This window comes from Rattus rattus, chromosome 8 (assembly GCF_011064425.1).
Source record: "Rattus rattus isolate New Zealand chromosome 8, Rrattus_CSIRO_v1, whole genome shotgun sequence".
In the NCBI taxonomy this organism is placed as follows: Eukaryota; Metazoa; Chordata; class Mammalia; order Rodentia; family Muridae; genus Rattus; species Rattus rattus.
The window spans coordinates 101,482,244-101,509,832 of NC_046161.1; the positions used below are offsets into that span (position 1 = coordinate 101,482,244).

At 46.8% G+C, this 27,589-nt stretch overlaps 1 protein-coding gene and 1 long non-coding RNA gene across 2 annotated transcripts; one reads left to right on the forward strand and one right to left on the reverse strand.

Annotated features, from left to right (window-relative positions):
• The first annotated feature begins 1,233 nt into the window (after positions 1-1,233).
• Positions 1,234-27,412, forward strand: LOC116907404. The gene is made up of 3 exons (XR_004388825.1): positions 1,234-1,593; positions 26,671-26,764; positions 27,320-27,412. It is a non-coding gene; the product is annotated as an uncharacterized LOC116907404 (long non-coding RNA).
• Fam240a (family with sequence similarity 240 member A) lies at positions 10,006-12,027 on the reverse strand. Its single transcript, XM_032910357.1, is given in 3 exon segments — positions 10,006-10,156; positions 10,159-10,244; positions 11,672-12,027. Coding segments are annotated over 3 exon segments (480 nt in total). The 5' UTR covers positions 12,007-12,027; the 3' UTR covers positions 10,006-10,097.
• Positions 27,413-27,589: the final 177 nt, after the last annotated feature.

Consider the following 27,589-nt stretch of genomic DNA (forward strand, 5'->3'; position numbering starts at 1 on the left):
TCTTGGCACAGTAAGAAATGATCAACATGTTTTGTTCTGGGAATGGGGACTACAGTAGGGGGAATCACCTTCTTAGAAAGTTGGGAGGGCAGAGGGTGGGGAGACTCCTTCCCATGCCTGTTATGCCCAACTTTTCCCAGTGGGTCCCAGGGGTAAAAGTCAGGCCCTCTGGCTTGCACAGGTACCTGACTGAGTCAAGTCATCTTGAAGCCCCCACATCCCCATTTTGTCTCTTCATGGCGTCTCCTGACTGTGGGTGACTAGGAGCTTGTGATGCTCATAAATGCCCAGGTAGCTGCCCATGGATGGAACTCTCAGCTACAAGAGGGGCCAGAGCCCTGTTCAGACACAGGGATATTGGGAATTCGGAGCTTGCTCTCTAAGTGGGAACTGCATCGTTCCTATAAAGGGAATGTGTCGTGTGCCACGCCCAGGGGCACTCCAGAGAGGTCAAAGGGTCTGCAAAGTCCGTTTGCCAGGACTGGGTGGAGTTGGTCTGGGCATTAGTGTTCCTTTATCGCCCAACTGTGAATCTGGCCTTTGGGCACATTTGCCGGAGTCTCCAGGCTTCATGGCCTGGATTTTGGCCTGGTCCTAACACCAAAAAGTTTCCATGCCTATGTGACTGTATCCCGGCACTCTGGTCCTTACCTGGGCATGCATCTTGGTGCTTCTGCTGGTAGGCATTGCCGAGGGCTCCTTTAACATAGGATCCCATAGGCCTTTGCCATCCACACCCCTAGTGTCTATCTGCGTGGCTCGGGCTTGGATCATCTAGCTTCCAATGATGGGTGCCAGCCCACACTACCATCCCCTTGGCTGTTGGCCGTCTCCTGGTGAAACTGAACAAGCTGTGTTGTGCCTGGAAGGACCCTTTCCAGGGCAAGCACTGCTGTCTGCACCTCTACTCATAAGGCAGAGTTTTTTTGGTATAGTTCTGGTTTGTGACTACAATCCTGGTAGGCTTTTTAATTACCTCATCTTCGACTCAGGCCCAGGCTCCCCAGGGAGGGTTTTTGCAAGGAGCCTAAGGGGCTGTCCAGACTTCACCCTGGGATGCTGTACCCATGAGGTAGGAAAACAGAATTAAAGGAAAGCTTAGGTCTAGGCTTGGTGGTACGTGTCTTTAATCCAAGCACTAAGGAGACAGAGGCAGGCAGATCTCTGAGCTCAAGGCCAATCTGGTCTACAGAGCAAATTCCAAAACAGCCAAGCTTAGGCAGCGAAGGAAGTCATCGAAAACAGAAAGCTGGCGATGTTGTAATTGAACAAGAGGCCATGTTCCAGCCCCAGCTAGCAGCAGACCTCATCGACTTCAGCCAAGTGGTTCGGGCTTTAGAGTCAAGGATAGAAGAAAGGGGTTTATGGAATCTCCCTCCGTGACTAAGGAAAGTCGCCGAGGCCAGGCGCGTGGCAGGGATGTCCCTGCATGGAAGCCCAGAGAAGCCATTGTGTGACGCTGTGAAGGTGAAGCCTGGTTGCCTTGGAGATGCCAGAGTCTTGGGATCCTTGCTAAGAAAAGCTGCTAACGGAGCAGAGCCAGCCGGACGGGAAGAAGCGAGTTGCAGTCAACAGAGCTGAAAGAAGCTGGAGGTCTGAGAAGCATTTTCATATCAGACATGGAGATGCAGAGTTTGGAGCTTGCCCAGCGGGTGTTCTGTCTTGTTTTGGTCCAGTATTTCCTCACTATGCTGCCTTTCCTCCCGTTTGGAACTGTAACGGATATCCTGTGCCATTATGTGTTAGAAGTGCGTGATCTGGTTTTGTTTTTTTTTAATTATTTTGATTTTATAGGAGATTATAGTTAAGAGATGGCATGAATCTCGGAGACTTTGAACTTTGGATTTTTAAGCAAGTTTGAGGCTGTTGTAGACTATGGGGAATTTTGGAGTTGGACTGAATGGATTTTTGTATTATGTTATGGCTATAAGCCCATGGGGGGCCAGGGAGGGGAATGTGGTGGTTTGAATAGGTATGGCCTCCATAGACTCATGTTTGAAAGCTTGGCCGTGGAAAGTGATACTATTAGGAGGCGTGGCCTTGTTGGAGTAGGCGTGGCTTGTTGGAGTAGGCGTGGCTTGTTGGAGGAAGTGTGTTGCTGTGGAGGCAGGCTTTAAGGTCTCATATATGTGCTCAAACTCTGCCCAGTGTGGAAAAACAGTCTGCTCTGCTACCTGTGGATTAAGATGTAGAACTCTGTACTCCTTTTCCAGCACCATATCCACCTGCATCTGTGGCAGATAATGGACTAAAACCTCTAAAGCTCTAAAGAGCCACAGTTAAATGTTTTCCTTTACAAGTGTTGTTTTGGTCATGGTGCCTCTCTCTCCACAGCAATGGAAACCCAAACTAAGACAACTTGCCACCTATATTAGTAGTTCTAGAGTCCCTGATGGCCTTCCTTTACCCCCTGACCCTTGCTCTTCCCAGAAAAGTCTCCCTTGTGTCCTGCGGGTTTCCTGGTTCCACAGCGTTTCCTGCAAAGGCCTACTCCCCCAGGGTCCACGGCCCCTGCCCCTTCTCTTCCCTGCATCCTGTTTAGCTTTTACTGATGCATCTCAATTTCCTTGACTGTTTGAACCCCCTCCTGGAGTCACACAGAGTCCCTCCCTCTAGTCCCAGACAAGTGCCACTGTTGTTACTGATCTTCATGAAGGAGGAAGGAGGCAGATGCAGGAACACGGGCTTCAGGTTTTCAATGGATAGGGTTAATGCAAAACATGGCTCAAACCCCCAGGGATGAGGTAGTGACTAAGACAGCCAGGATCCTCCCCAGCAAACGGTGGGCTCTGAGTCTTCAAGAACCTTGCTCTTAGCTTAGAGTGGTATACAGTCAACGAGAGCGGGCAGGGACAGAGAACGACAAGGATTCCAAACCATCTCCAGCGGAATTTCACTGGAAATCAGACCTAGTTTCTGTGACACTGAGGAGGGATGAGGGGTGGGCAGAGCAGAGGAGACTGGGAGGAATTCAGAGCCTTTGCCCTGCTGTTCACGGGAAAGGGGACAGGAGGAGTCTGGCGTGCCATTTCTTTCCTCACCCTGATGCCCAGGTCTTCTGGGAGAGATCCCTGAACCCAGGTTTGAATGGAGGGAAAGAGGGCAGAAGCACGCCAGGGGCAGGCACAATGTGTAGCTTCTCCAAGACGGGAGAGAAGTCACAGTCTGAGCAAAGGAGAACTGAGCAACAAGGCTGTGTGAATCCAGCTGCCTCCCTCAGCCCCCAGGTTCATAACAACACTGTGTTTTGGCTGGGTGGTGTGGAGACAGAGCTAAACAAGGCCTGCAGTGCCCCTGGAGGGAGTTGCTGGTGATAGGGATGGATGAGTCTTGTCCAATTTATTCACTGAGGTGGTGACATCTTCTCTTGCTCTGTTGTCACATCAATGCAGGAGGAAGAGGCATTTCCTTTATCTCTAGGAGCTGGGAGCTCTCCTCACCTGTATCCCCCGGAAGCCACAGGGCAGCAGCCTGGGGGGTTGGGTACCTAGTACTGAGAAAGCACTGGGTGGGTGTAGCCCTGAGTTCAGGTCTATGTGGGAGCCAGGATCACTGGTGGGAAGACAGCAGTCCTGCTACCTTTGTCCCAGATCCTTGGTCTGTTGCTCCCAGGCCTGCCCTCTAGGACAGGGTCTTCTTGACTTAGATTGTCACGATATAGGCCTCTCATAATCTTCTAAGGTCAGGGTTGGAGGGAAGGAGAGAAGAGAGCCATCAAGGCACGAAGGAGACAGATGCCTTAGATGTTGGGAGCTGCTGTTTCTTGCTATCAAGGGTCTTTAAAACCCTTTCCAGATGCTCAAGCTCTGCCCAGCGTGGCTCACAAGTCCTATGCTGTCTGCAGATCAAGATGTAGAACTCTTAGCTCCTTCCCCAGTACCATGTCTGCCTGTCTGCCCCCATGCCTCTCTCCATGACGAAAATGGACAAGACCTCTGAAATTGTAGGCCAGCCTCAAATAACTGTTTTCTTTTATAAGAGTTGCAGTGGTCATGGTGTCTCTTCACAGCAATAGAGACTCAAACTAAGACAGGAAAGAGGCCAGGGGTAGGAACTCAGGGAGACAGTTTTCCCTCGGCCTTCAGTTTCCATATCTCTTTTGAGTCGTAGCTCTGACTGCCCTCTTCCAGGTGATTATTCCAAGGCTGTTTATAGGATCAGTAACTTCAAAAGATGGGGATTATCTCGGGAAGCGCATTTCTTCCCTCTCAAGCCCCACTGGACACCGCTTCCTCACCGCATCTCATTGGAACAGTTCCTTCTCTATGTTTCCAGTTCTTACTCGGAAACTCACCACTCATCCTACCATGCGGTTAATACCGTGGGTCACTCCACAACACACCTCCCATCTAGCGTCTCAGCTACTCCAACCTCTTGATAAGTCAGTCTCAATTAGACAGCTGCCCCCGAGACAGCCGATGGGTTCCTGGAGAGTTTGAATGGAGCCAGTTGTCAACGACTCAGGGCATGAGCCAGCCACCATGGAGTAGAAATCATATTTATCAGGGAAAATTACAACTGTGACTGGGTTCCGGTGGGCACTGCTGGAGTGGACATACCTCGGGAAGGTTCTAGAAGCCCCACACCCTATGGCCTACCCCATTCCACAGAAATGTCTGGAGAATTAGGAAAGTTTCCTGGTCAGGAGGGGACCTTCTAAAAGGACCTTCGAAAGCTCACCCACAGGCTGCAGCCTGCCTCCTGTTACTAGCTCAATGCTAAGCTGGTTCTCTGCCAAGAGAGAGGAAACACGTGGTATCATTCAGCCCCTCCCTCAGCCAGATCTGAATGGGGTTATTATGGCGGTGGCTCTCATAAAACATAGTGCTGTGCTGTATGCAAACGTTCCCCTCATTTGCCCCACAGATCAGCCTTGTGTCCCATCACATGGACGCTGTTCCCATCCCTAAGGGCTGTTCCAGATGCGGTGTGACCCATATTCAGCCTCAAAGCCCTGAGTGGTGGGCATCTCAAGTCCTCCGTCTTCTCCATTCGTCTTCGCTTTCCATACAAAGACTAGGTAGCCACAACCTGCCCTTCATGTCCCTTCCCTATTGTATCAATCAGTGTCTCCAGAAGCTGGCTATCATGGCTGCTAGGCACGTTAATCCAATTGCTTTTGCTCACAGGCAACAAAAGGAAGCATCTACAGCTCGTCTCCAGGGTATCAAGGTTTCCAGCGGCAACAGCTAGGACTGCTCAGATCCCTGTGTGGAGGCCACCACATTGATGGGGCGGGATTGACACAGAGGCTAATTTACCTACCAGGGCTCTATTTACAGCTTAAATGAACCATTTATGTGTTAGGTACACACACACACACACACACACACACACATACACACACACACATAGATAGATATATATGGAGAGAGAGAGAGAGAGGGAGATAAAGAGAGACCGAGACAGAGAGACAGAGACAGACAGAGACACAGAGAGAGACAAAGACAGAACAGATAAAGACAGGGAGAGACAGAGACAGAAAGAGACAGAGACAGAGACACAGAAAGGCAGAAGAAGAGATGCAGAGAAAGAGACAGACAGAGCAGACTGGGGGCTGGAGCGATGGCTCAGTGGTTAAGAGTACTGAATGCTCTTCCAGAGGTCCTGAGTTCAAATCCCAGCAACCACATGGTGGCTCACAACCATCTGTAATGGGATCTGATGCCCTAGTGTCTTCTGGTGTGTCTGAAGACAGCTACAGTGTGCTCATACATTAAATAAACAAATCTTTAAGAAAAGCTAGAGCAGACAGAGACAGAGAGAGACAAAGATAGGAGTTCATATACCTACATAAAAACTAAAGTCCACATGTGAGAGAAAGCATATAATATTTCTGCTTTTTTAAAAAAGATTTTTATTTATTTTAGTTATGAGTACACTGTAGCTGTCTTCAGACACACCAGAAGAGGGCATCAGATCTCATTACAGGTCGTTGTGAGCCACCATGTGGGATTTGAACTCAGGACCTCTGGGAGAGCACTCAGTGCTGTTAACCACTGAACCATTTCTCCAGCCCAATATTTCTCTTTTTGAGTCTGTCCCTCACCCCCAGTAATGTCATGGTCTCTGGCTGCATCCATACTTGTAGCAAACAACATAACTAAAAAAATGATTACTCAAGTTCGTGTGCGTGAGTGTTTTCCTGGATGCCTGTATACCGTGTGCTTATCTGGTGCACACAGATGCCAGAAGAGGGTCTTGGGCCCCCTGGGACTAGAGTTACAAATGGTCGTGAGTCACCATGTGGGTGCTGGGAACTGAACCAGCGTCCTCTGCAAGAGCGGCCACAGCTCTCAGCTGCTCAGTCGTCTCTCCAGCTTCCCAACCGTTTTGTGGCAAATGATATCATTTTGTTTGTGGCTACATAAAATTCCATCGTGTATCGAATCTATATGTTCTGTTGTATATGTAATCTATAATATACGCCCTTTATCCATCCTCCGTTAATGGACACCTGGGCTGCTTCCACGACGGGTATGGGGAATGGTCTTGCAATAAACGCACGTTCAGGTGTCTCTGTGGTGTGATGACTTAGAACCCTTCAGGTCTCGACCCTGGAGTAGTGTAATTGACTTGTTTGTATGGTGATTCTGTTTTTAAGGGTGGGTTTTTTTTTTTAAAGAATTTTCATAATGAGTGGGCCAATCTACCTTCCCAGAGTAAACCTTTAAGTGTGGGAGACTGAATTTTCTTTTAAGCAGATTTGTACTAAAGATGATGGACTTTTATAACTTTTATAAAAAGTTGACACAGAATTCTTGTAGCCCAGGCTGACCTCGAGCTTTCTATGGAGTCAGCATGTCCTTAAACTGCTGACCCCCTTGCCTCCACCTCCTGCATGCTGGGATCACAGGCCTGTACCACTAAGCCTTGCTGAAGACGATAAATTTAAGTGTGTTAAACTTTTGGAAGCGTTTGAATCAAGGGATAGTGGCTTAGAGTCTAAATCTTATGGCCTTAAGAAAGTGAAGCTGACATTTGACACTTGCTTATCATCATTTGTGTAAGTGGGTATCGTGTGTGTGTGTGTGTGTGTGTGTGTGTGTGTGTGTGTGTGTGTGTAGGACGTGTATATATTTGAGTATATTGAGTTGCCGTGGTGAATGTGTGTAGGTCAGAGGACAAGTTTCAGGAGCCAGTTCTTTGCTTCCACTGTGGATTCCAGGACTAAGCTCAGGTCCTCAGGAGCTCTCAGTGAGTAGCTTCCCCCCACTGAGCCATGTTGCTCACCCAAAGCAGACTTACAGGACCTTGAGTAGCCTAGACAGGACAGATGTGAGGGAGAGAGAAGACTGGGATGGCTAGATTTTAGCCTGAGTAACCAAGAGAATAAAGCATTGTTTATTGAGAAAACAAGATGGTGTTGGGGTCACTTAGAGTTGAGAATGGGAGTGGAAAGGCTTCTAGAAAAACACTTTTGGAGAATCAGAGGAGCAAACAGTAAGATAGCCCAAGTTTGATATTAAGAGTTGGAATAAGTTTGCTATCCTGGGGGTTGGGGATTTTGCTCAGTGGTAGAGCACTTGCCTAGCAAATGCAAGGCCCTGGGTTCGGTCCCCAGCTCCGGAAAAAAAAAAAAAGAAAAGTTTGCTATCCTCATATAATTCCCTTAATTGCCATTACTGGAGACTTGTTAATCTACTCAGCTATGTTCAGCACTGTTCACACTACCGGTGTGCCCACCTTTTAAATTAATCCAATGTAAACACCAACATGGAAAACGAGACAGGGGGACACATGGCGTCCACCGGGGAGATGGGACTCCTTGATTTGGAACACCAGTTGAACTGGCTGTTGCACACACACACACACACACACACACACACACACACTGCCCCATGCTGACATTTTTTTTTTTTTTTGGTTCTTTTTTTTTTTTGGGAGCTGGGGACCCGAACCCAGGGCCTTGTGCTTCCTAGGCAAGCGCTCTACCACTGAGCTAAATCCCCAACCCCGCTGACATTCTTTGTGCTGTTACTAACATAACCTTTCTGTTCAGGCTGCTGAGACAAAACCCTTGAGATACACAACTTCTGGGAGGGAAGGTTCATCTCTGCTCACAGTTTAGAGGATGAGTCTATATCATGGGTGGTGTTGGGAGCAGCTCAGTTTGTGGTGACTGGAACCTGTGGTGTGGCTGTTCACATCCGAGCGGTGAGGGAGCTCAACCCTCAGGCTGGAACCAGGTATAACCTCTCTCCAGCGCCCACTTTGGCTAGCTACCCACTAGCCCGAAGGATCCAAACCTTCCCAGAACAGGGCTCTCGGCTGAGGACCGGGTGCTTCAAACCTGAGTCTTCCTGGGAGGTTTCACTTCCGGCCCTAACAAGACCTACGAGCGTCTTCTAGGGAGCTGGTGCAGGCTCCCGGCATCTGAAACGGGTCGCATGCACGCCCCACACTTGAACTCTTCAATTCAGACTCCGCTGAGGATTTTTTAATTAGTGGGATTTTAGCACCATCTTATACATGGATTTTGGTATTTGATTAAAATACATTACCACCAAGCACAAGTCATGAAGTAGGGACACTTGGGCGGTCATTAATTAGTGCGATGTTTTGAAATGAGGATTTGCTTTGGAGTTGGAACTGATACCGAATCTCGGCTCTGTCGCTAATCCGTTTTATACTTGTGTCACGATTCTGAGCCTCTGTTTTCTTGTCCATAAAAAGCTGTAATAGTTGGGGCTGGAGAAATGGTTCAGAGTTTAAGAGTTTATACTGCTCTTGCTGAGGGCCTGGGTTTAGTCCCCAGCTCGGGCAGAGGGAGGCTCACATCCACCTGTAACACCAGCTCCCAAAGACTTTACAGCTCTCATAGTCCCCTGCACTCGCATGTACACCCCCACATGCACAACCACACGCAGACACACAGACACACATGCACACACCCATACATAGACACACATGCACACCCACACACAGACACACATGCACACCCACACACAGACACACATGCACACCCACACACAGACACACATGCACACCCCACACAGACACACATGCACACACCCACACACAGACACACATGCACACCCCACACACAAACACACATGCACACCCACACACAGACACACATGTGCACTCTACACAGACACATGTGCATATCCCATCTAAATGCACACACCCTCCCCAACAGATACACATGCCACCCCTGCCAGATACACTGCACCCCAGATACATACACACACCACACATTCCCCACACAGGTACACATGCCTACACATAATTTTAAATGAAAGTAAGTATTTTTAAAGTGTAGTAAATGGTAGCAACAACAACAACAATAATAATAGTAATAAATGCATATGTGACCAGGGAATTGCTTTTCTGTTTACCAGTTGAATTAGCCCTGTGTTTAAAGACTTACAGGTCTCATATACAACAATCATGAGTCTCTCTCCTCTTTTCCTCTGTGCAAAAACAAAACAAAAAAAAAAGGTTTCCCAGACCCAGTTACCACTGCATTGTCATTGATGGTGACCCTTACACTTCTGGACCCAAGAGACGGAGTGACAATGCCACTTCCGAGTCTAGCACCTGTGTGCTAAGCACCCTTGGCGTGGCCTGACACCAGCTTGGTTGAGCTAACAGACTGTACGTTAACCAGTGCAAACTCGTGGAGAGCCCACCAAATGCGTACATAGAAGAGAGTGCTCACGGACTAGCACATGACTGAATTTATTAAAATTATTTCCATATTTTATTGAGAGACATGGTTCATGAGTTCACACAGAGACTGGTTCTTCGCAAGCCTTATGTTATGACTACTGGTGTTACTGTTCCTGTAGATGGGCTCTTCTCTTCAAAGGGAAATACGAGAAAAGATTTCATGTAGTGATGTTTCCTGGGTGAAACGGTGGGGCAATGCTTAAATCCCTTCTGATGTGCACCCTTCTGGTATGCTCGTACTTTAAAACACGAGTATTTTAAAGCTAGAGGGAAGTGATAGGAAAACAAACCCCTTGATATTAAACAAGCTCAGGTTCAGAGGCGTTGGGAGTAGTAGCCTGACTTCCATGCAGAGAGGAAGACTTGGCAAGCAGCTGCCATGGGGCATTAGGGAAGGACGTGCAAGCAGAGGGGCTTGGGGTTCAACTGGCTTCTAGCGGAGTGACCTCCGGTGCCTTGGTCAGGGCTGCAGGAGCCCTCAGCTGACATTTGTCTGCTTCTCAGCCTCATCTGGGTTGTTCCTCAGCCTCAGCTTCGTCTCCAGCCTCTGCTTCCATTCTTCCCTGAGTCTAGAAATAGAAACATGACAGATGGGGCCCTCGTCACTGCAGCTGAGGCCCTGAGAAGCGTCCTCCCTGAAGCCATTCAGCATTAGGGTTTTAGGAGGGTACATGGAGGACTTGCAAGTTGAATGTATTTGTGTTTTTATTTTCCTGAGTGGAAAGGGGCAGAGTCACTTTCTGACTGGGTTTTCCATGTGTACATATACGTATGCATGTGGGGAGTGGGGGGGGCGTTGCGCTCGGAGACCAGAAATCAATGTCTGGTGGCTTGCTTGTTGTCCCTTACCTTATTTTTAAATTAAAGTGTGTGTGTGTGTGTGTGTATGTGTGTGTGTGTGTGTGTGTGTTGTATGTGTGTTGTATGTTGTGTGTGAATATTTTGTCTGCATGAATGTCTGTGTACCGCGTGCATGCCTGGTGTCCCAGAGACCAGAAGAGGGAATTGGATCCCCTGGCACTGGAATTACAGATAGTTGTGGGCCACAGATGTGGGTGCTGGGAATTGAACCTGGACTCTCTGGAAGAGTCTCTCTCTCTCTCTCCCTCTCTCTCTCCCTCTCTCTCTCTCTCTCTCTCTCTTTTCTTTTTTTCAGAGCTGGGGACCAAACCCAGGGCCTTGAGCTTCCTAGGCAAGCGCTCTACCACTGAGCTAAATCCCCACCCTCCCCAGGCTCTCTCTCTTTCAGAGCCATCTTTCCAGCCCCTACTTTATTGTTTTATAAAGGAATCTCTCGCTAAACTGGAACTGGCCAATGCAGCTAGACTGGCTAACCAGCAGGTCCTAGCGATTCTCCTGCCTCCGTCTCCCCAGCACAGAGATTATGGGTGTGCACTGCTGTGCCTGAATACTTTGTTTGGGCTGGGGATCAAACTCAGGTGTTTATGCTTGTGTGGCAAATGTTTCACCAAGTGAGCCCTCTCCTCTGTCCATTTTGTAGCTCTTTTTCTTCCTCCTTCCTTCCTTTCTCCCTCCCTTCCCCCTTCTCCCTTTCCTTCCCAACGTCCCTCTTTTTCTTTTTTTTTAACAGTTTCATGTTACCCAGACTTGCCTCAGAGCCATCTCCAGTACTTATTTTTATTATTTCAAATGATGTGTATAAATTCCTGTGCACGAGGGTGTGTGTGTGTGTGTGTGTGTGTGTGTGTGTGTGTGTGTGTGTGAGAGAGAGAGAGAGAGAGAGAGAGAGAGAGAGAGAGAGAGAGAGAGAGAGAGAGAGAAGGTATACAAAGACACCAGAGGTGTTGGGTCCCCTGGAGCTAGAGTTACAGTCGATCGTGAACACCCACTCGGCAGCTAACAAGTCTGCTATTCCAGTTCCAGAGGATCCAGCACCTTCTTCTGGCTTCCAGGGCACTGCATGCGCGTGCTGCACAGACATACAGGCGAGACATCACGGAAAACATGTAAGTGCATAAGTCGTTTTGCTGCATACTTTCTCAGCGCGCTCCTCCCCAGGCGGTGCTCCTCAGACTCTCTGTAGCATGTCTGCTTGCCGATCTCCCTCTCCCAGAACCGCTTGAGTTCATGGCAGGTGTTCCTACAGAAGACCTCTCGACGGACGTACTGATTGTTCATCCCCTGAAAAAGAAAGGAGCCGTGAAGCCCTTCCGAGCGTGATCCTTGGATTCTGCAGGATACAGGATCCATTTGAACACAGACTGCAGTTTTCTTAGGACCCTGGCCAGCCACAGGACCGGAGGCACCCGGCCTCCTGAGGGCATCCCTTGTCAACACACAGTAAGAACTGAAGACAGAAGGTCCAAGCATGAAGAGTGGAGTGTACCTGGGCAGGAGTGCTGTGAACACCAGCCTGGAGGAAAATTCCTTCCTGGAAGGAGACCCATCCCTTCACAGTAAGCACAGGCATGTGCACTGTGGGGTTGGGGCACCCACATGAGGAGCTAGGCAGTGACTCACTCAGCAGTGACAGAAGTCACCTGTGTCATCTCAAATGATGACCTGACAAACTCTGAAAGTTTTAAGCCTTCTCTGCCCAAGGGATGTGTGACGACGAATGATCTCAGGGTTTGATGCAACCAACGCCAAGCTGTCTTCAGTCAGTATGCACACGCATGGGCACCATTCATGCTAGATGGCCCTAATTTTCACTTTTAAAAAAAATGGACAGGGTATCACCGTGTGGCTCCGGGTGACCTGGAGTTTGCTGTGTTGATCATGCTGTCCTCAAATTCATAAAGATCCACTCAAGTCTGCCTCAGCAATTCTGGGATCACTTTTAACACACACACACACACACACACACACACACACACACACACACACACACACACACATTGCTCAACTCCCAGAGCTCAGTAAGTCCAGCCGACAAAACACAACTAAGACAGCAAGTATGTTCAAAGCCAGTCTGGGTTACATGGAGAGTGCCAGTCAGGCAGGGCTACACAAAAAGACCCTATCTGAACTAAGCAAGGACGGCAGCTGCTCCTGTTTGCTGGAGTTCCCCAAAGAGGCATGCACAGGAGACGCCAATCTGGAGGGAAAGCCGTGGCTCACCCAGAGAGGATTTCAGTCTTATTTTAAGAGCAGTAAGAAGGTCTGCCCATATGTGTGTGAATGAAATCAGGGCTGCCCAGACTATCTCTGTGCAAGGCATGCTGGGATGTAGACTGGACGGGTGAGAGTGGGTCCCGGGGAGGGGTGACCAAGCTGCAGGAGGCAGCCTGGGATCAGCCGAGGCCAGAGTATGAGGGGCAGAGATGCTGCAGTGTGCACTGATTCTCAAGGGATCCGGAGTGGTCAGCCCAGGGGGTCAGTGAAGAAGAGGGGTTTCAATGAAGACTCCCCTGCTGTACCTAGGGCCTGTGTACCCTTGGGGAGAGACAGAGGACAGAACTTGGGAGAGCAAGCCCAGCAAGTCAGATGGAGATGAGGGTGTGACAGCTGGATGCTGATGAAGGGCCACCGGGACTCCTAAAGGTCTGGCCCATGATTCAAGGTCAGCGACCATGAGAGTTGGGTGGGGTCTAAGTAAAGAGGAGATTGAAAACATGTTTTTTTTCCCAGACCTCTGTCTTCACGGAGCCAATGTCCTCGGCTTGTGACAGTTCTCTGAGGGCTGGGAAAATGCCTCAGTTGTCACGAACAGCTACAATTCTTTCAGAGGATCCCAGCCCAGTCCCCAGCACACAGGTTGGGCAGCTCGCAACTGCCAGTAACTCCAGCTCCAGAGGATGGATACCCTCTTCTGGTCCCCAAATATATCTGTACTCATGTGCACAGAAACATTCACACATCCGGGAATTTAAAACTTGAAAGAAAAAATTATCTTGTCAGCTAGTGGTTGTTTCACGCCTTTAATCCCAGTACCTGGGAGGCAGAGGCAGGTGAATCTCTGAGTTTTGAGGCCAGCCTGGTCTACAGAATGATTCCAGGGTAGCCAGGGCTACCCAGAGAAACTCTGTCTCGAGAAGCCTAACAGACAGACGAACAAATAAAGTGAAATCTTTAAAATATTATTTGATTTAAACATTTAAACTTAAAACATTATTTCTAATTTAAATTTAAATTTAAAAATATTCCTGCCAGGCATAATAGTACGTACATTTCTTTAATCCTGTGCTCAAGAGGCAAAGACAGATGGGCCTCTGTGAGTTTGAAGCCAGCCTGGTCTACATAGCAAGCTCTAAGCTAGCCAGGGCTACCTAGTGAGACTTGGCTTTAAAAAAAAATTGGTTTTTTATGGCGTCCACTTTTCTTATCTTCAATATTTCTCTTAAGTTCAACTTGGTCACAGATTTAAAGCACATTGCAACGTATAAGTTTTGAGTACATTTACAAACTGAATATCTTACCCAAAATGCTTGAGACCAGAAATGGTTAAAGATATTTTAATATTTGCATATGCATAATGGAATGCTTTCCCAATTCTAAACATGAAATTCATTTGTGTTTGCTGCACGCCTTGTGCACATGGCCGGGGATGCGATTTTAGGCATCGTTTTAGAGAATTTCATGCATGAAACAGTTTCACGATGTGGAATTTTCCACTGTGGCAGTGTGTCAGCACTCAAAAAGTTCTGAATTTTGAATTTTTTTTTTTTTAAGACAGGGTCTATGGTCCAGAGTGTATGGAACTCCCTACATAGCTGAGGGTAACTTTGAACTTCTGATTCTCCCGTTCCGACCTCGTGAGTATTAGGATTACAGATGTGCACTGCAATCCGTGAGTTGGTTTTTTGTTGTTGTTGTTGTTGTTTGTTTGTTTGTTTGTTTGTTTTGTTTTTGTGATCAGAATCTCACTACATTGCTTTGGCTAGGAGCTTCTGGGCCCACTCAGCGTTCCCAGAGTTAGGACTATAGTCTCAGACCTCAGACTTTCTGACTGTTGTCTGGTGGGGGTCACCAAAGCTGGAGGAACATAATAGACATCTCAGGAGAGAGTCCGTTTTCTTCGTTTGAACACGACCGTCTGGTTCCTGGATATGTGACTGAGACTCTTTCTCATTACACCTGGTCTGCTCTCTGCCACATAATGGTTTGGTGACAAGAAACCATTGTTTCTAGGTTAAGCAATGTCACCCAACAGCCCACACTCAGAGGAGCATCAGGGAAGCCCTTTCGCCCCTCTGCCCTTGGAACATTGCCACATCCCTAGAGGTGTTCCATATGTGCACTCAGACAAAGAAACACCCCAGACAGAGCGATGGCTCAGAGGATAAAGCACTTGCCACCAGTCCTGAGTTGGTTTCCTTGGCCCAACATGGTGGAAAGAGAAAACTGACTCCCTGCCTGTTGCCTTCTGCTTTCTCGGGAACGCTAGGGTGGGGGCCACGCCCCTGAAAATCATTTTTATTAGGGTATCTCACTTTCATCCCCCTCAACTCCTCAATCTGTTTTCCTCGTCAGTGTCACGAGGAGCAGGACTACAGAGGTTGCTGTTGGTAACTTTGTAACTTCCAGGAAATCAGGAGCGGAGAGACGGCTCCACCTCTCAGAGCAGTGGTTGCTCTTGCAGAGGACCTGAGCTCAGTCCCCAGCAACCATACGGTGCCTCACAACCATTAGGAACTCCATTTCCAGAGGATGTGATGCTCTCTTCTGACCTTGCAGGCACCGGGCACGTATGTGGTGAACAGACAAACAAGCAAAACATTCACATAAGTAAAATAAAATAAATATGTGACAACTTTAAAAACACGCTTTCAGGACAATATGAAAGCGAGAGTAAAGACAATGAAAAATACCTAATACTCCCATCCACCTCATCTGATTTTTTTTTTAAAAAAATATTTATTTTATTTATATGAGTGCACTGTAGCTGTTTTCAGACACACCAGAAGAGGGCATCAGTTCTCATTACAGATGGTTGTGAGCCACCATGTGGTTGCTGGGATTTGAACTCAGGTCCATCTGGAAGAACAGTCAGTGCTCTTAACCACTGAGCCGTCTCTCCAGCCTAGGGAAGGGGGTGATTCTTATCGCAGACATAAACACCTCTTGTGTCAGCTGTTAGGGTGGGAGTTGAGACAAAGTGAATCCACATCTGGCCCAAGGGGCTTGTGGGTGCTTGGGGGCAGGTGTTGGACATGCATATTGGTTGACAGGCAGGGATAACCTGGGAGGGACGTGGTCTCCTCAGAGTCTGTGCTGAGCCACAGCTACCAGAAGCCAGATAGAGTTTTCTAGTTGGTCTGGGCAGAAGGTCCTGGCTACTTTGTAGTGTTATGAAAACGTGCTGTGTCTTTGTTTATAATTGTGGTTGGGTAGCCGGGTGCAATTGTTAACATTTGTCAACCTGTGCACTGAAATGGACAGATCTTATTACACTCGTTAGGCTCTATAAAGGTGAAGAACTCTTTCTTCTATCCTTGGTATAGAGACTTAGTCCTGGCCCACTGCCTTCACCCACGGGGATGGGACGGGTGTGCTTTGGGGTCAGCGTCTCATCTGAAGGGCCAGCACATTCTGTCACAGGCATGTGTTTCCTGTGTTTGTGTTTTAGTTTCCTCGATTTTATAGAGACCAACCGCTTCTCTTTGCAGAGGGGTGAGGGAGAGGCGCTAATAACCGGGAAGCTCTTGGGAGCACTGGGGACTGTTCTAGAGAAATAAACGACCCCCCTGTGTCTGTTCACTGAGGAGACCACGGGCCAGACTTTGCCTGAAGTTAATTCTGCTCACTCTCCGGCTTCTAGTCACCATGGCGCCACTCCCCCGGATTAATCAATGCTTAAACCATAGCATTAATTCAGTTACACAGAACTTGAACCGATCACATCTGTGAAGCATCTATTCTGAATGGGGAGCTGACACATGCTCAGGGAGTCAAATGAAAGAAGAGAACATTTGTCCCCCGTGAGTCCGATGCCATGCCAACAGCTCAGTCCCTCGGGTCTCGTGTTACCTAGGGCATTAGGACCAAATGGAGGAATCTGAGAGGGTTTTTTTTTTTTTTAAAGAGTTTTGGCTTATACTGGTCATTCTTATGACTCTTGGCTAGAAGGCCTCATTGTTACACAGTGTACTGTGCATTCCAAGAGTGAGCTTCCTGCATGGCCAGCATTTCCTAAGAGCTACTTTTTAACAAGATTACTTTTCAAATTTCTAAAAATGTTTAGCCACTTTCCAGATTCTTATTATTATTATTGTCGTTTTTTTTTTTCTTTTCTTTTTTTTTTTTTTCGGAGCTGGGGACCGAACCCAGGGTCTTGCGCTTGCTAGGCAAGTGCTCTACCGCTGAGCTAAATCCCCAACCCCATTATTGTCGTTTTTTAAAGATTTATTTTTATTTTTGCTTGTGTGTACACTGGAGTTTCAGGTAGTTGTGAGTTACCCAGAGTGGGTGCTGGGAATTGAACCCAGGTCCTACAGCAAGTTCTCTCTCTCTCTCTCTCTCTCTTTTTTTTTTTTTCTATATGTGTGTGTGTGGTATGTATGTGTGTGTGTGTTATTTATGTGTATGTGTGATGTCTGTGTGTATGTGTGTGTGGTGTCTTTGTGTGTGTATGTGTGATATCTGTGTATGGTGTGGTATGTGTGTTTGTGTATGTATGTGTGTGCTTTGTGTGTGTATGATATCTGTGTATGGTATAGTGTGTATGGTGTCTGTGTACGTGTCTGTGTATGGTATGTTGTGTATATGTTTGTGGTATCTTTGTATGTGTGTATGTGTGTGCCGTGTGTGTGTGCCGTGTGTGTGATATCTGTATATGGTATGGTGTGTATGGTGTCTGTGTATGTGTATGTGGTGTCTTTGTGTGTGTGTGTGTATGTATGTATGTGTATGTGATATCTGTGTGTATGTGTGTGGTGTCTGTGTGTATTTGTGTATATTGTGGTGTGTATGGTGTGTGCGTGTGTATGATGCATCCATACTCACAAAAGCCAGAGAGTGTAGGGTATTCTCTTTTGTCACTCTCCATCCTGTCCCTTTAGAGCAGGTTCTGTCCCTGCACCTAGAGCTCATGTTTTGACTACACGGTCAGCCGCAAGCTGCAGTCTCAGTCACAGGTGTGCATGCATAGAATCACACTAGACTTTGCATCGGTGTTGGGATTGGAATTCAAATCCTCGTACTTGAGTAGCAAGACGCCTGCACCATTTTCTCATCCCTCGGATTTTTCTCTATAGTCATGGCTTGTACTGAATAGAAAGGTTCCAGTTTCTGACAAAATGGAGGACAGAAACCCCACTATTGACCATAGAAACAGGCCAATAAGGAGTGGACACAAACTGTGAGGTGACATGTGAGATTCCGAACTGCACGTAGTCGGAGGAGGCTTGTGGGGAAAGACTAGAATTGCAAGATTAGTGAGCACCGCTAAACTTTCCGTTTGTTTTTGCGGTCCTCAGTTTAGACTCAAGGCCATCTGAAACCCAGAAACGGCGCAAGAACTAAAGTTCCCGATGCTTCCACATCGAAACACCTGACCTCCAGTAGAGGGCGCTGCAGCCCAGCAGGGAGGAGCTGACCTTTCTGGCCACTTTCTCTCTCGGTAGTCCCAGCAAAACTCGGCCACCTAAGGCTCAGATTTTAGCCGGAGGGACTGGAAAAGGGGGATTCTGAGAATTAGAGCTAAAGAATTAGAGGGGATAAAGAGTGAAGCCCAGGAAAATATATTGGAACAAATAAAAGCCAAAGTCTCCCAATTTGGAAAAACAAAAACAAAACAAAACAAAAATCCTCCATAAATCCTCAATCTTTAGTTTCGAGAGATTGAATCCAAAGGAAATCACATCCAGACACGCGCGGAAAAGGCTAGAATGCTGAAAGCACAGGATTTTCAGGACACACGGACAAACCCTGGCAGAGCTGGGCAAAGAAACAGACACATCTGGATGTGGTAGAAATGACATTTCTCCTCTCTGAATAATCAAAGAAACGTAGAGAGGATCCAGAGGCAATCACGGATATTTAAAAACGTGAGTGTCACCTGACTAGATTGAAGTTGAACAGGTACTCTTTTCAAGTATATATAAAATAAACCACTCAAAATTTCCTGAGGGGCCAGGGATGTATGTAGCCTAGTGCTTGCCTAGCGTTCCTGGAACTCCAGGTTCAATCCTCAGTAAGGAATAAAGCCGGGTGCATTGGTCCATGCTGCAATTCCAGCACTTGGGAGATGGAGGCCGGAGGATCAGAAGTTCCAGGCTATCTTCAACTACATAATAAGCTCAGAGCTAGGCTAAGCTACAAAAGACTGCGTTTAACAGATTGGGTGTAGGGTTGAGGTCCAGATGGCTCTTTCAAGCCCAATGAGTTGAGCGTACCGGGTCCATGGAAGAACAGAACCGACTTCCAGAAGTTGTCTTCAGACTTCTACATGTGCATTATGTATGACATGATCATCTCTCTCAGCAAATAATAAATAAATAAATAAATAAATAAATAAATAAATAAATAAATGTAATTTATAAATTCCCAGAGCTAATCAAGGAATTTAGCAAAGATGTAGGGCATATAAATGCCCCCAAACCAACCCATGCTAACAATGAACAATGAGCAATCCAAAACTAAAATTTAAATCTTAATGGCATTTGCAATAATTCTCCCAGCATGAAACACTGTAATATTAATTCAATAGAACACATACATGTTAGACAGTAACCCAAGAGGACATATACATGTCTGCTAGAGGCTGATGAGGGGAATACGGGAAACCTCCTTTAGAATGAGAGATACACAAGGTTGTGACACAATACAGTACATACACCAGTCTCCCCAAACTAATTTATGCATGTATTATGACGCGAAAAAAAAAATCCAAGGTAGATTGTAAAAACAGATACAGACGAGCTGATACTGAAATTTATCGGCCGAAGGTAAAGGAACCCGGGTAACCAGAGAACTTTGGGAAGGGGAAACATGATGTTTGAGGAACACCTGACTTACTCTAAAGCTTCCTGATGGAGGAAAATGGCACTGATCGACTGAAGATCTAACACAGGGCGCAAAGCAGAGTCCGGCAGCAGGCCGCCCGACAGGGAAAGGATAATGTCTCAATTAATAGTACCAGAATAATCAATCAGGGCTGCAGAGATGGCTCAGCAACCGCATGGTGGCTCGCAGCCATCCGACGCCCCCTTCTGCTGTGTCTGAAGATAGCTACAGTGCACTCACATACATGAAATAAATAAATTAATCTTTTAAAAATGGACCTCAATACAAAAATCAACTCAGAGCAGTTTATATATCTAAATATAACTTTTAAAGACAAAATAAAAAATAAAAAATAAAAAAATAAAAATAAATAAAGACAAAATAAAGGAAAGTGTTTGTTTGTTTTTGTTTTGTTTTTTGCCCTCATAGTTTGGGTTTTGACAGGGAGCTGAGATATAAGACCAAAGACAGAATTCACAAAAGAAGAAGCAAAAACTGCTCACTAAAGTGAAAAAAACCCTTCTGCTGTGTTACAGACTCTAAGAGAGTGAAGGAGCGTGCTAGAAACGGAGAGAATGCTTGCAAAGCCAATACCTGACAAAGAACTTTCATCTGGAATATATTAAGAGCGTTTCTTTTCTTGCTTTTCTTTTCTTGCTTTTCTTTTCTGAGACAGAGTTTGTGTAGCCCTGGCTGCCAGGGTCTCACTCTGTAGACCAGACCGGCCTCGAACTCACAGAGATCTGCTCGCCTCTGCCTCCTGAGTGCTGGGATTAGAGGTGCGGAGGGACAAAGTTCTCTTGCCTTCTGACTGGGAGCGGGGGAGTCGAGATACACTGTACATTTGTGGAGTAAAATTCACAGAAAAAGCATACACAGCCAAGTGTCTTACTGTGTGATAATATGGAAACAAAAAAATTGGAGCAATCCCAGTACTGGAGAGGCAGAGGCAGGAGAATTGTAGCAAGTTCCAGGGTCAGCAGAGCTACACACAGCTAAAACAAAGTATAATGAAATAAGGGAAATGAAATAAGCAGCGGAAATGTTCATTTTTGCACATTGTACCAGATTTGCTCATTAACGTCTTGAAGACTTTTTATTGCTATGGGATCCCCACCGAGTGCTGTTGCCCTCGGTCCCTTGGGCCAGCTGTATTCTTGCCGCTCGGGAATTGATACAACAGCATCGTTGGTTCAAGATCAAAATCTCCATCAAAATCTGCCTTTTAACCTCTCCCAGACAGTTCTTTTGCCTTCTAAGGAGTTTAGTTCAAGATGATATACAGCGAGGGCCAGCGCTCCGACACCAGTTTATTGAGAAGCCACTGAGATGTGCCTCTGAGTGGGAAGAGACGTTTGTTGTCTGGAATTTTGGGGTCCCTCTGTTAGTATGTGGCCAGTCTCACTATGCTGGCATGGCTGGCCCAGAATTCACCACGTAGCCCAGGCTAGCCTCAAAATCTTCTTCTTTTTTAAATAATTTACTTTTAATTTATATACATTAGTGTTTTGCCTACATGTGTGTCTGTTGGACCCCCTGGAACTGCAGTTACAGGCAGTTGGGAGCTGCCTTTGTGAGTGCTAGGAATTGAATTCAGGTCCTCTGAAAAAGCAGCCAGTGCTCTTAACCTATGAGCTCTCTCTCTCCAGCCCCTAGTCTCAAATTCGTAAGAGACTCACCTACCCTGGCCTCCTTTCTGCTGAGATTAAAAGCATGTGCCACCACACCTGGCTTAAATTAAAATAAATAAATAAATAAATATAAACAAACAAAGAGGTCACTGATAAGCAGATACAAGAAGGGAGTTTTAGAAGAAAAGGTCAATTCCAGGCCTGAGTTAACTGTCAGAACCATAGGCTACCATGAATCCTGAAGCTATGAAGACCTGCATATACTGGCTATGAAGACCTAAATTTGACTCAGCAGCTAAAAGCAACAGGCTTACAAGGGGTCAACCCACTTCCCTTCCTCCTCAAACTAACCTCCATCACATTGGACGTCTTTTACCTCTGAGATGAGTCTGCGGCCGTCTGGTATGGTTTAGAGCCAGCAAATGCCACAGCCCTCCTCCCTCGGCTCTGCCACTGAGGTCACCACCGGGTTCTGAACCCTCAGGGTCTCTGCCTTTTATACACTAAGTGGGAGAGCTACAGGAGCGCCTGGGCCTGTCAAGGTTACAGGTACCAATTAGCAGCGGAGTGCGGAGATGACAAGGTGGCCTTATTCCTGATGAAAAATGGTCCCCATTCTCTGATCCCACTGCCCACCAGGCAAGCTTCAGCCCTGGCAGGCCTGCAGAGGCCATGACTTGGCTGGATATGGAGCTGGTGTTCAGAACATGGTGTGGATTATGTGTGAACAGGAATCCTCGGGGCGGCAGGCAAAGCTGCCTCCACTCTAGGGGTACAGGAGCTCTGGCTGTCATGCTGAGCTACAGTTTGGGGTCACCTTACAGGATGACTTACAGAGCCATGGTGTTCTTTGAAAGCCCTTAATCTGTGGACCAAGATCTGCGTAGTCGCCCCCCAATGTGAGCAGGGCTGGCACCAGTGGTTGTCTCCCAGTCTAATGAACCAAAGCGAGAAGGACCTCTTGGTTGGAATTGTCCTTCGTGGCTTTTCAGTTCGTTAAGGTTTATTTCGTTTCTATTTATGGGTGTGTGTCTGTGTGAGTGAAGACCGACAGTGCTCAGCTTCCTTCGGAGGCCAGGAGAGGACCTTGTCACCCCTGGAGTACTGAGCTATCTGACATAGATGCTGGGGCCTGAACTCAGGTCCTGCACAGAGGCAGCTGGCACAGGTAACCCCTGAGCCATCCCACCCCAGCCCCTCTCCCCGCCTTTTCAAGGAGCACATTGGTTGTATTTTTGAGTTGAACGTCTTGGGTATTCTTGTCTGAGGATAAACACAGCTTGGGCTATCATCAAACCGAGACTGTGTTTCTGAACATGCTTATGAGGGTGTGAGAGCAATGGCGCCAGTGATCACAGAATCAGGACAAAACGCTGGGGATGCTGGCTTGCGAGGGATATATGATACACACTGTTTTTAAATAAATAAATAAATACTATTAAATAAATACTAAGTAGATAAATCGGCTCGCTCATTCACTCCAGGTAAATTTTATTGTATTTTCTAAAGCAAGATTTTGAAAATAATTTATTTAATTTTTTTATTTCACATGCACTGATGTCAGTTCCCCTGGAACAGGGGTTACAGACAATTGTGGGCTGCCATGTAGGTGCTGGAGATTGAACTTGGGTTCTCTGGAAGAGTAGCCAGTGCTCTTAGCCACTGACCCGTCTCTCCAGCCATTTATTGTTCTTCTGATGATAAACATCACACGCAAACGAAAGGGTTAAATGGTAGTGAAATGTTTGTGGTGTGTGATTTTGAGGTTTTTGCTTGTTTTGTTTTGAGTCAGGATCTCAGTGTGGGCCCTCACTGTCTTAGCTGTTGTCCTATTGCTGTGAAGAGACACCATGACCAAGGCAACGCTCATGAAAGACAGCATTTGACTGGGGGCTTGCTTAAAGCTTCAGAGGCTGAGTCCATGATCATCATAGCAGGAAGCACACAGGCATGGTACTGGAAGTAGCTGAAAGCTATCATCCTGATCTGCAGACAGAGAAAGAGTCACAGACAGACAGACACTGATTGACTGAGACTAGCATGAGCCTTTTTTTAAAAACTAATTTATTTATTTTATGAATATAAGTACACTGTAGCTGTCTTCACACACTAGAAGAGGGCATCAGATCCCATTACAGATGGTTCTGAGTCACCATGTGGTTGCTGGGAATTGAACTCAGGACCTCTGGAAGAGCAGTCCATGCTTTTAACCGCTGAGCCATCTCTCCAGCCCCTTAGCATGAGCTTTTGAAACCTCAAAGCCAATGATACCCAGTGACACACTTCCTTCAATAAGGCCACACCTCCTGATCCTTCCCAAACAGTTTCACTCCCTGGCCACTGAGCATTCAATGGAGCATTCAGATCTATGAGCTTATGAGAGCCATAACCACTCATTCCAATCACTACCCTGCGGTCTTGTTTTGAAAGAGGGTGTCACTCTGCAGGCCAGGCTCACCTGGAACTCACTCCATAGGCTGAGCTGGCCTCAAACCAACCTTTCTGCCTCAGCCTCCCAAGTACTGGGATTACAGATAAAAACTGCTAATCCCGGCTTTTCTGTTTGTTTCCTTTTTGAAACTGTGTTGCTATGGTGCTTGCTAGCCCGTCACTCTCAGGTACAAGCAGTCTCCTGTCTCAGCCTCCTGCACAGATGGCACTTCAGGTAGTACCTCTGTGCCCAGCTAGGATTTGGGACACCTGTTCCCTTTTTGAAAATCCACCATGAAACTGACATTTATAAGTCAGAAAATTGGGACTGGAGAGGTGGCTGGTTGGTTAAAAGCAGTAGTTGTTCTGGCAGAGGACCTGGGTCACACCACAGGGTGGCTCAGAACCATCAATAACTTAAGATTGTGGGGACCAAAGCCCACTTCTGACTTCTAGAGGTACTGGGTATGCATATGACGCACATAATACATGCAAGCAAAACATCTTTACATACGAAGTATAAATAGCAAAAAGTTTTACGTTGGGTGATTCCTGGGAAAGGTTCTTGTTGGCTGTCGTTTGGGTGAGTATCAGGTACTTCACATCCAACAAAGCCTTTAGCAAGCTGTCTAGAAAACATGTTTATAAAGCTAAGTGTGGGGCCTGGAGAGATGGTTCATGTTAAGAGCACTGACTGTTCTTCCAGAGGTCCTGAGTCAATTCCAGAACCACATGGTGGCTCACAGATCATCTGTAGATGGATCTGAGGCCCCTTGTGGTGTGTCTGAGGACATATGAACTCAGGACCTCTGGAAAAAATAGTAAATAAATCTTTTTTTTAAAGCTAAATGTAATTGTTGCTTGTTCCCTGAGCTCATAAGACATTGGGAGAATGGGCTGGAGTGATGGCTCAGCAGTTGAGAGCACTGACTGCTCTTCCAGAGGTCCTGAGTTCAAATCCCAGCAACCACATGGTGGCTTACAACCATCTGTAATGGGATCCGATGCGCTCTTCTGGTGTCTGAAGACAGCTACAGTGTACTCATATGCATAAAATAAATATTTTAAAAAAAAGACATTGGAAGAAACCCACTTGACCCACCAATGTGGGGCATCCATAACCTCCATTCTGGGTGTATGTTAAGGAGTACTCATTTATTACTACTTCAGATTCGATTTGCATTTTAGATCAGTATTTTCTCAATTTCCCAATCTTCATTTTATATTCAGTTTCTTTCATAGATAGAAATTTCTACAAGGGTCTTCGCCATCAGAGTGAAGCACAGTACAGTTTACTTTAAAATTTAAAAAAAAAATGTATGGTCTGTCTGTCTGTCTGTCTACTCAGAGTTGCTTGCCTGGACCTGTTTATTCTCGGTGCTTTGGGGTTTTCAGTTGCATGGGGAGAAGTAAGAGATGCTTCGGGTAAGGCGCGTTCTGCTCTCATAGAGTTCTGTTGTGTTACGGGCTGGGAACTTGAAAGGATAGTTCCAAATCTCACAGCTCAGGAGGGGCCCGGGTAATGACAGGGCAGACTGTTTGAGAGGTTTAGCACGCCTCCGCCCACGTCTGTGCCTTTTGTCTGGCAAAGACTTGTATTTGTCACTCTTTCGACTTCATTTCAAATTGGTCCAGTTGGCTCAGCTCTTCGCTAGTGGCAAAGCTAGTTCCTCCTGAGTAGCAAGGAGACCTACAGAGAGAGGGAGTGTGCTCTGTGCTGCAGTCTAGGCCTGGCCGTGCCTGGACCCCTCTGGAGCAGGAGCCCCTCCCTGGCAGTGTCCTGGACAGAAAAACATAGTCAACTTTCCTGGTCGTGGGATTCTTTCTAGCAAAGACCTAGACAGGAGGCGATGCAGGAGATTTCCGACCTGGAGCCCTTAGGAGCTGGGGTGGGTTTTCTTTGCCAATTCTTCCCACTGCCTTGAGCTCAGAGTATCTCTGGCTGATGTGGAGATTTTTAGATGGGGATTAATTGAGATCCCCTTTCCAAAAAATAGAGCCAGGCTTGGGGGGCGGGGAGGGGGTTATGTCTGTAATCCCAGCTCTCCAGTGACTGAGGCAGGAGGATTGCTGAGATTTTTGAGGTCAAGCCTGGACTACAGAGTGAGACACTGATACAAAGGAACAAACACCAGGGATGATGATGTAATAGATAAAGTCCTTGCCTACCACCCAGGAAGTTTGTGGAAGGCACATCCCTGTGATCTCGGGAACTGGGAAGTGGAGGCCGGAGGATCAGGAGTTCAAGGTCATCTTCCTCAACAGGGCTAGAGACTCTTGAAATTAACATGAATGCCATAAAAAAATCAAACATTCGAAACAAAAAACTACAAACACATGCTTGGAGATGTCTTCTCTCCCTGTTATTTTGCTGTGCTGGTGCACGCCTTCTGGAATGGGAAGCCTTGCCTAGAGGCCACAGCGAGAGCTAACACATTAGGAAAACTGGCGGATTTTTAAACTACCATGTGGTTAAACCCATCGCTAAGCTTCAGAATGACAAGCCCCAGAGGCCCTAGACTTAGAAATTCATATGCAGTGTGAAAATTAATTTCCTCCATGGTTTAATGCAGTCAAGGTGTTCTTTGACACACTGTTTTCTGGGGACATAATCTGTTCATCTGTTCCTCAATCCTGCTTTCTGTGTGGATTCCTCCCCACCCCACGCCTCTCTCCTTTTTCTGGTGAGATTTCCACTCTTAAAAGAGACCTCTCTGGGGATGGAGAGATGGCTCAGTGGTTAAGAGCACTGACTGCTCTTCCAGAGGTCCTGAGTTCAAATTCCAGCAACCACATGGTGGCTCACAACCATCTGTAATGGGATCTGATGCCCTCTTCTGGTGTGTCTGAGGACAGCTACAATGTACTTATATACAATAAATAAATAAAAATAGAAAGAATGTTACTTAAAAAGTAGTGACATCTTAAAATTGGCACAGAAAATCTGTACAGAGATCAGACAGCTTTCATAATAGTAGTTCAGTGCTTCTTACTACTGTAGGTAATAACGAATATTTATTAACTCTAGGTGCAGCTCTTTTGATCCGAGTCCTATCACCAAACCCATCATACTGACAAAGAAATGGAGACACATAAGAATCTTTCCTGAGACTTTATCAATAGTAAGTAACAGACTGGTTTTTAGGAATATTTATTTATTGATTGATTGATTGATTGATTGTATAGAAGTGTCGGGGTTGGGGATTTAGCTCAGTGGTAGAGCGCTTGCCTAGCAAGCACAAGGCCTTGGGTTCGGTCCCCAGCTCCGAAAAAAAGAAAAAAAAAAAAAAAAAGAAGTGTTTCTTCTTCAGGCCTTACTGGTTCTGTGTGCCATGCACACATGTGGCTCGCAGGCTCGCACGCTATTCTATCACATGTGCAGGTTTGTGCGCCTCCCTCCACAGTGAAGAGTCAACCTGTCCCATCCCAAGGTTCTCTCGAGTTTCCCTTTCACAGCGGCAGCCACCTCTCTCCCTCCCTCTTCCCACCACGTCTGACAACCACTCCTTTTTCCCGCGTCTGTACTTTTGCCATTTCAAGAACGCTGCACACCTAGAGCCACGCAGCGTGGGATCTTCTGAGGTTGGCACTCGGCATCATTTCCCGGGCTTTCTCAATGCTGTACCGCAGGGCGAGCTCCGCCACAGTTTAACCATCCGCTCGTGTTTCCGGTTCAGCACTATTACCAACAAAGCTGCAGGGAACATTCGAGTTCAGATCTCTGTGAGCGTGAGTGTTCATCTCCTGAAGACGAACTGCCAAGAGCTGGTTGCTGGGTCACATGGTAAGGACACGCTGAAGATTTTAGGAAGCCGCAAACTTTCCTCCAGAGGGCCTATGCTAAACCTGTTTCGTGTATTTCTTTTTTTCGTAAAGAAGAAATTTTGGGGACAGGGTATCACTTTAACCAGTTTTGAGACTTTGCATTAACTGCTGGCAACTGCAGA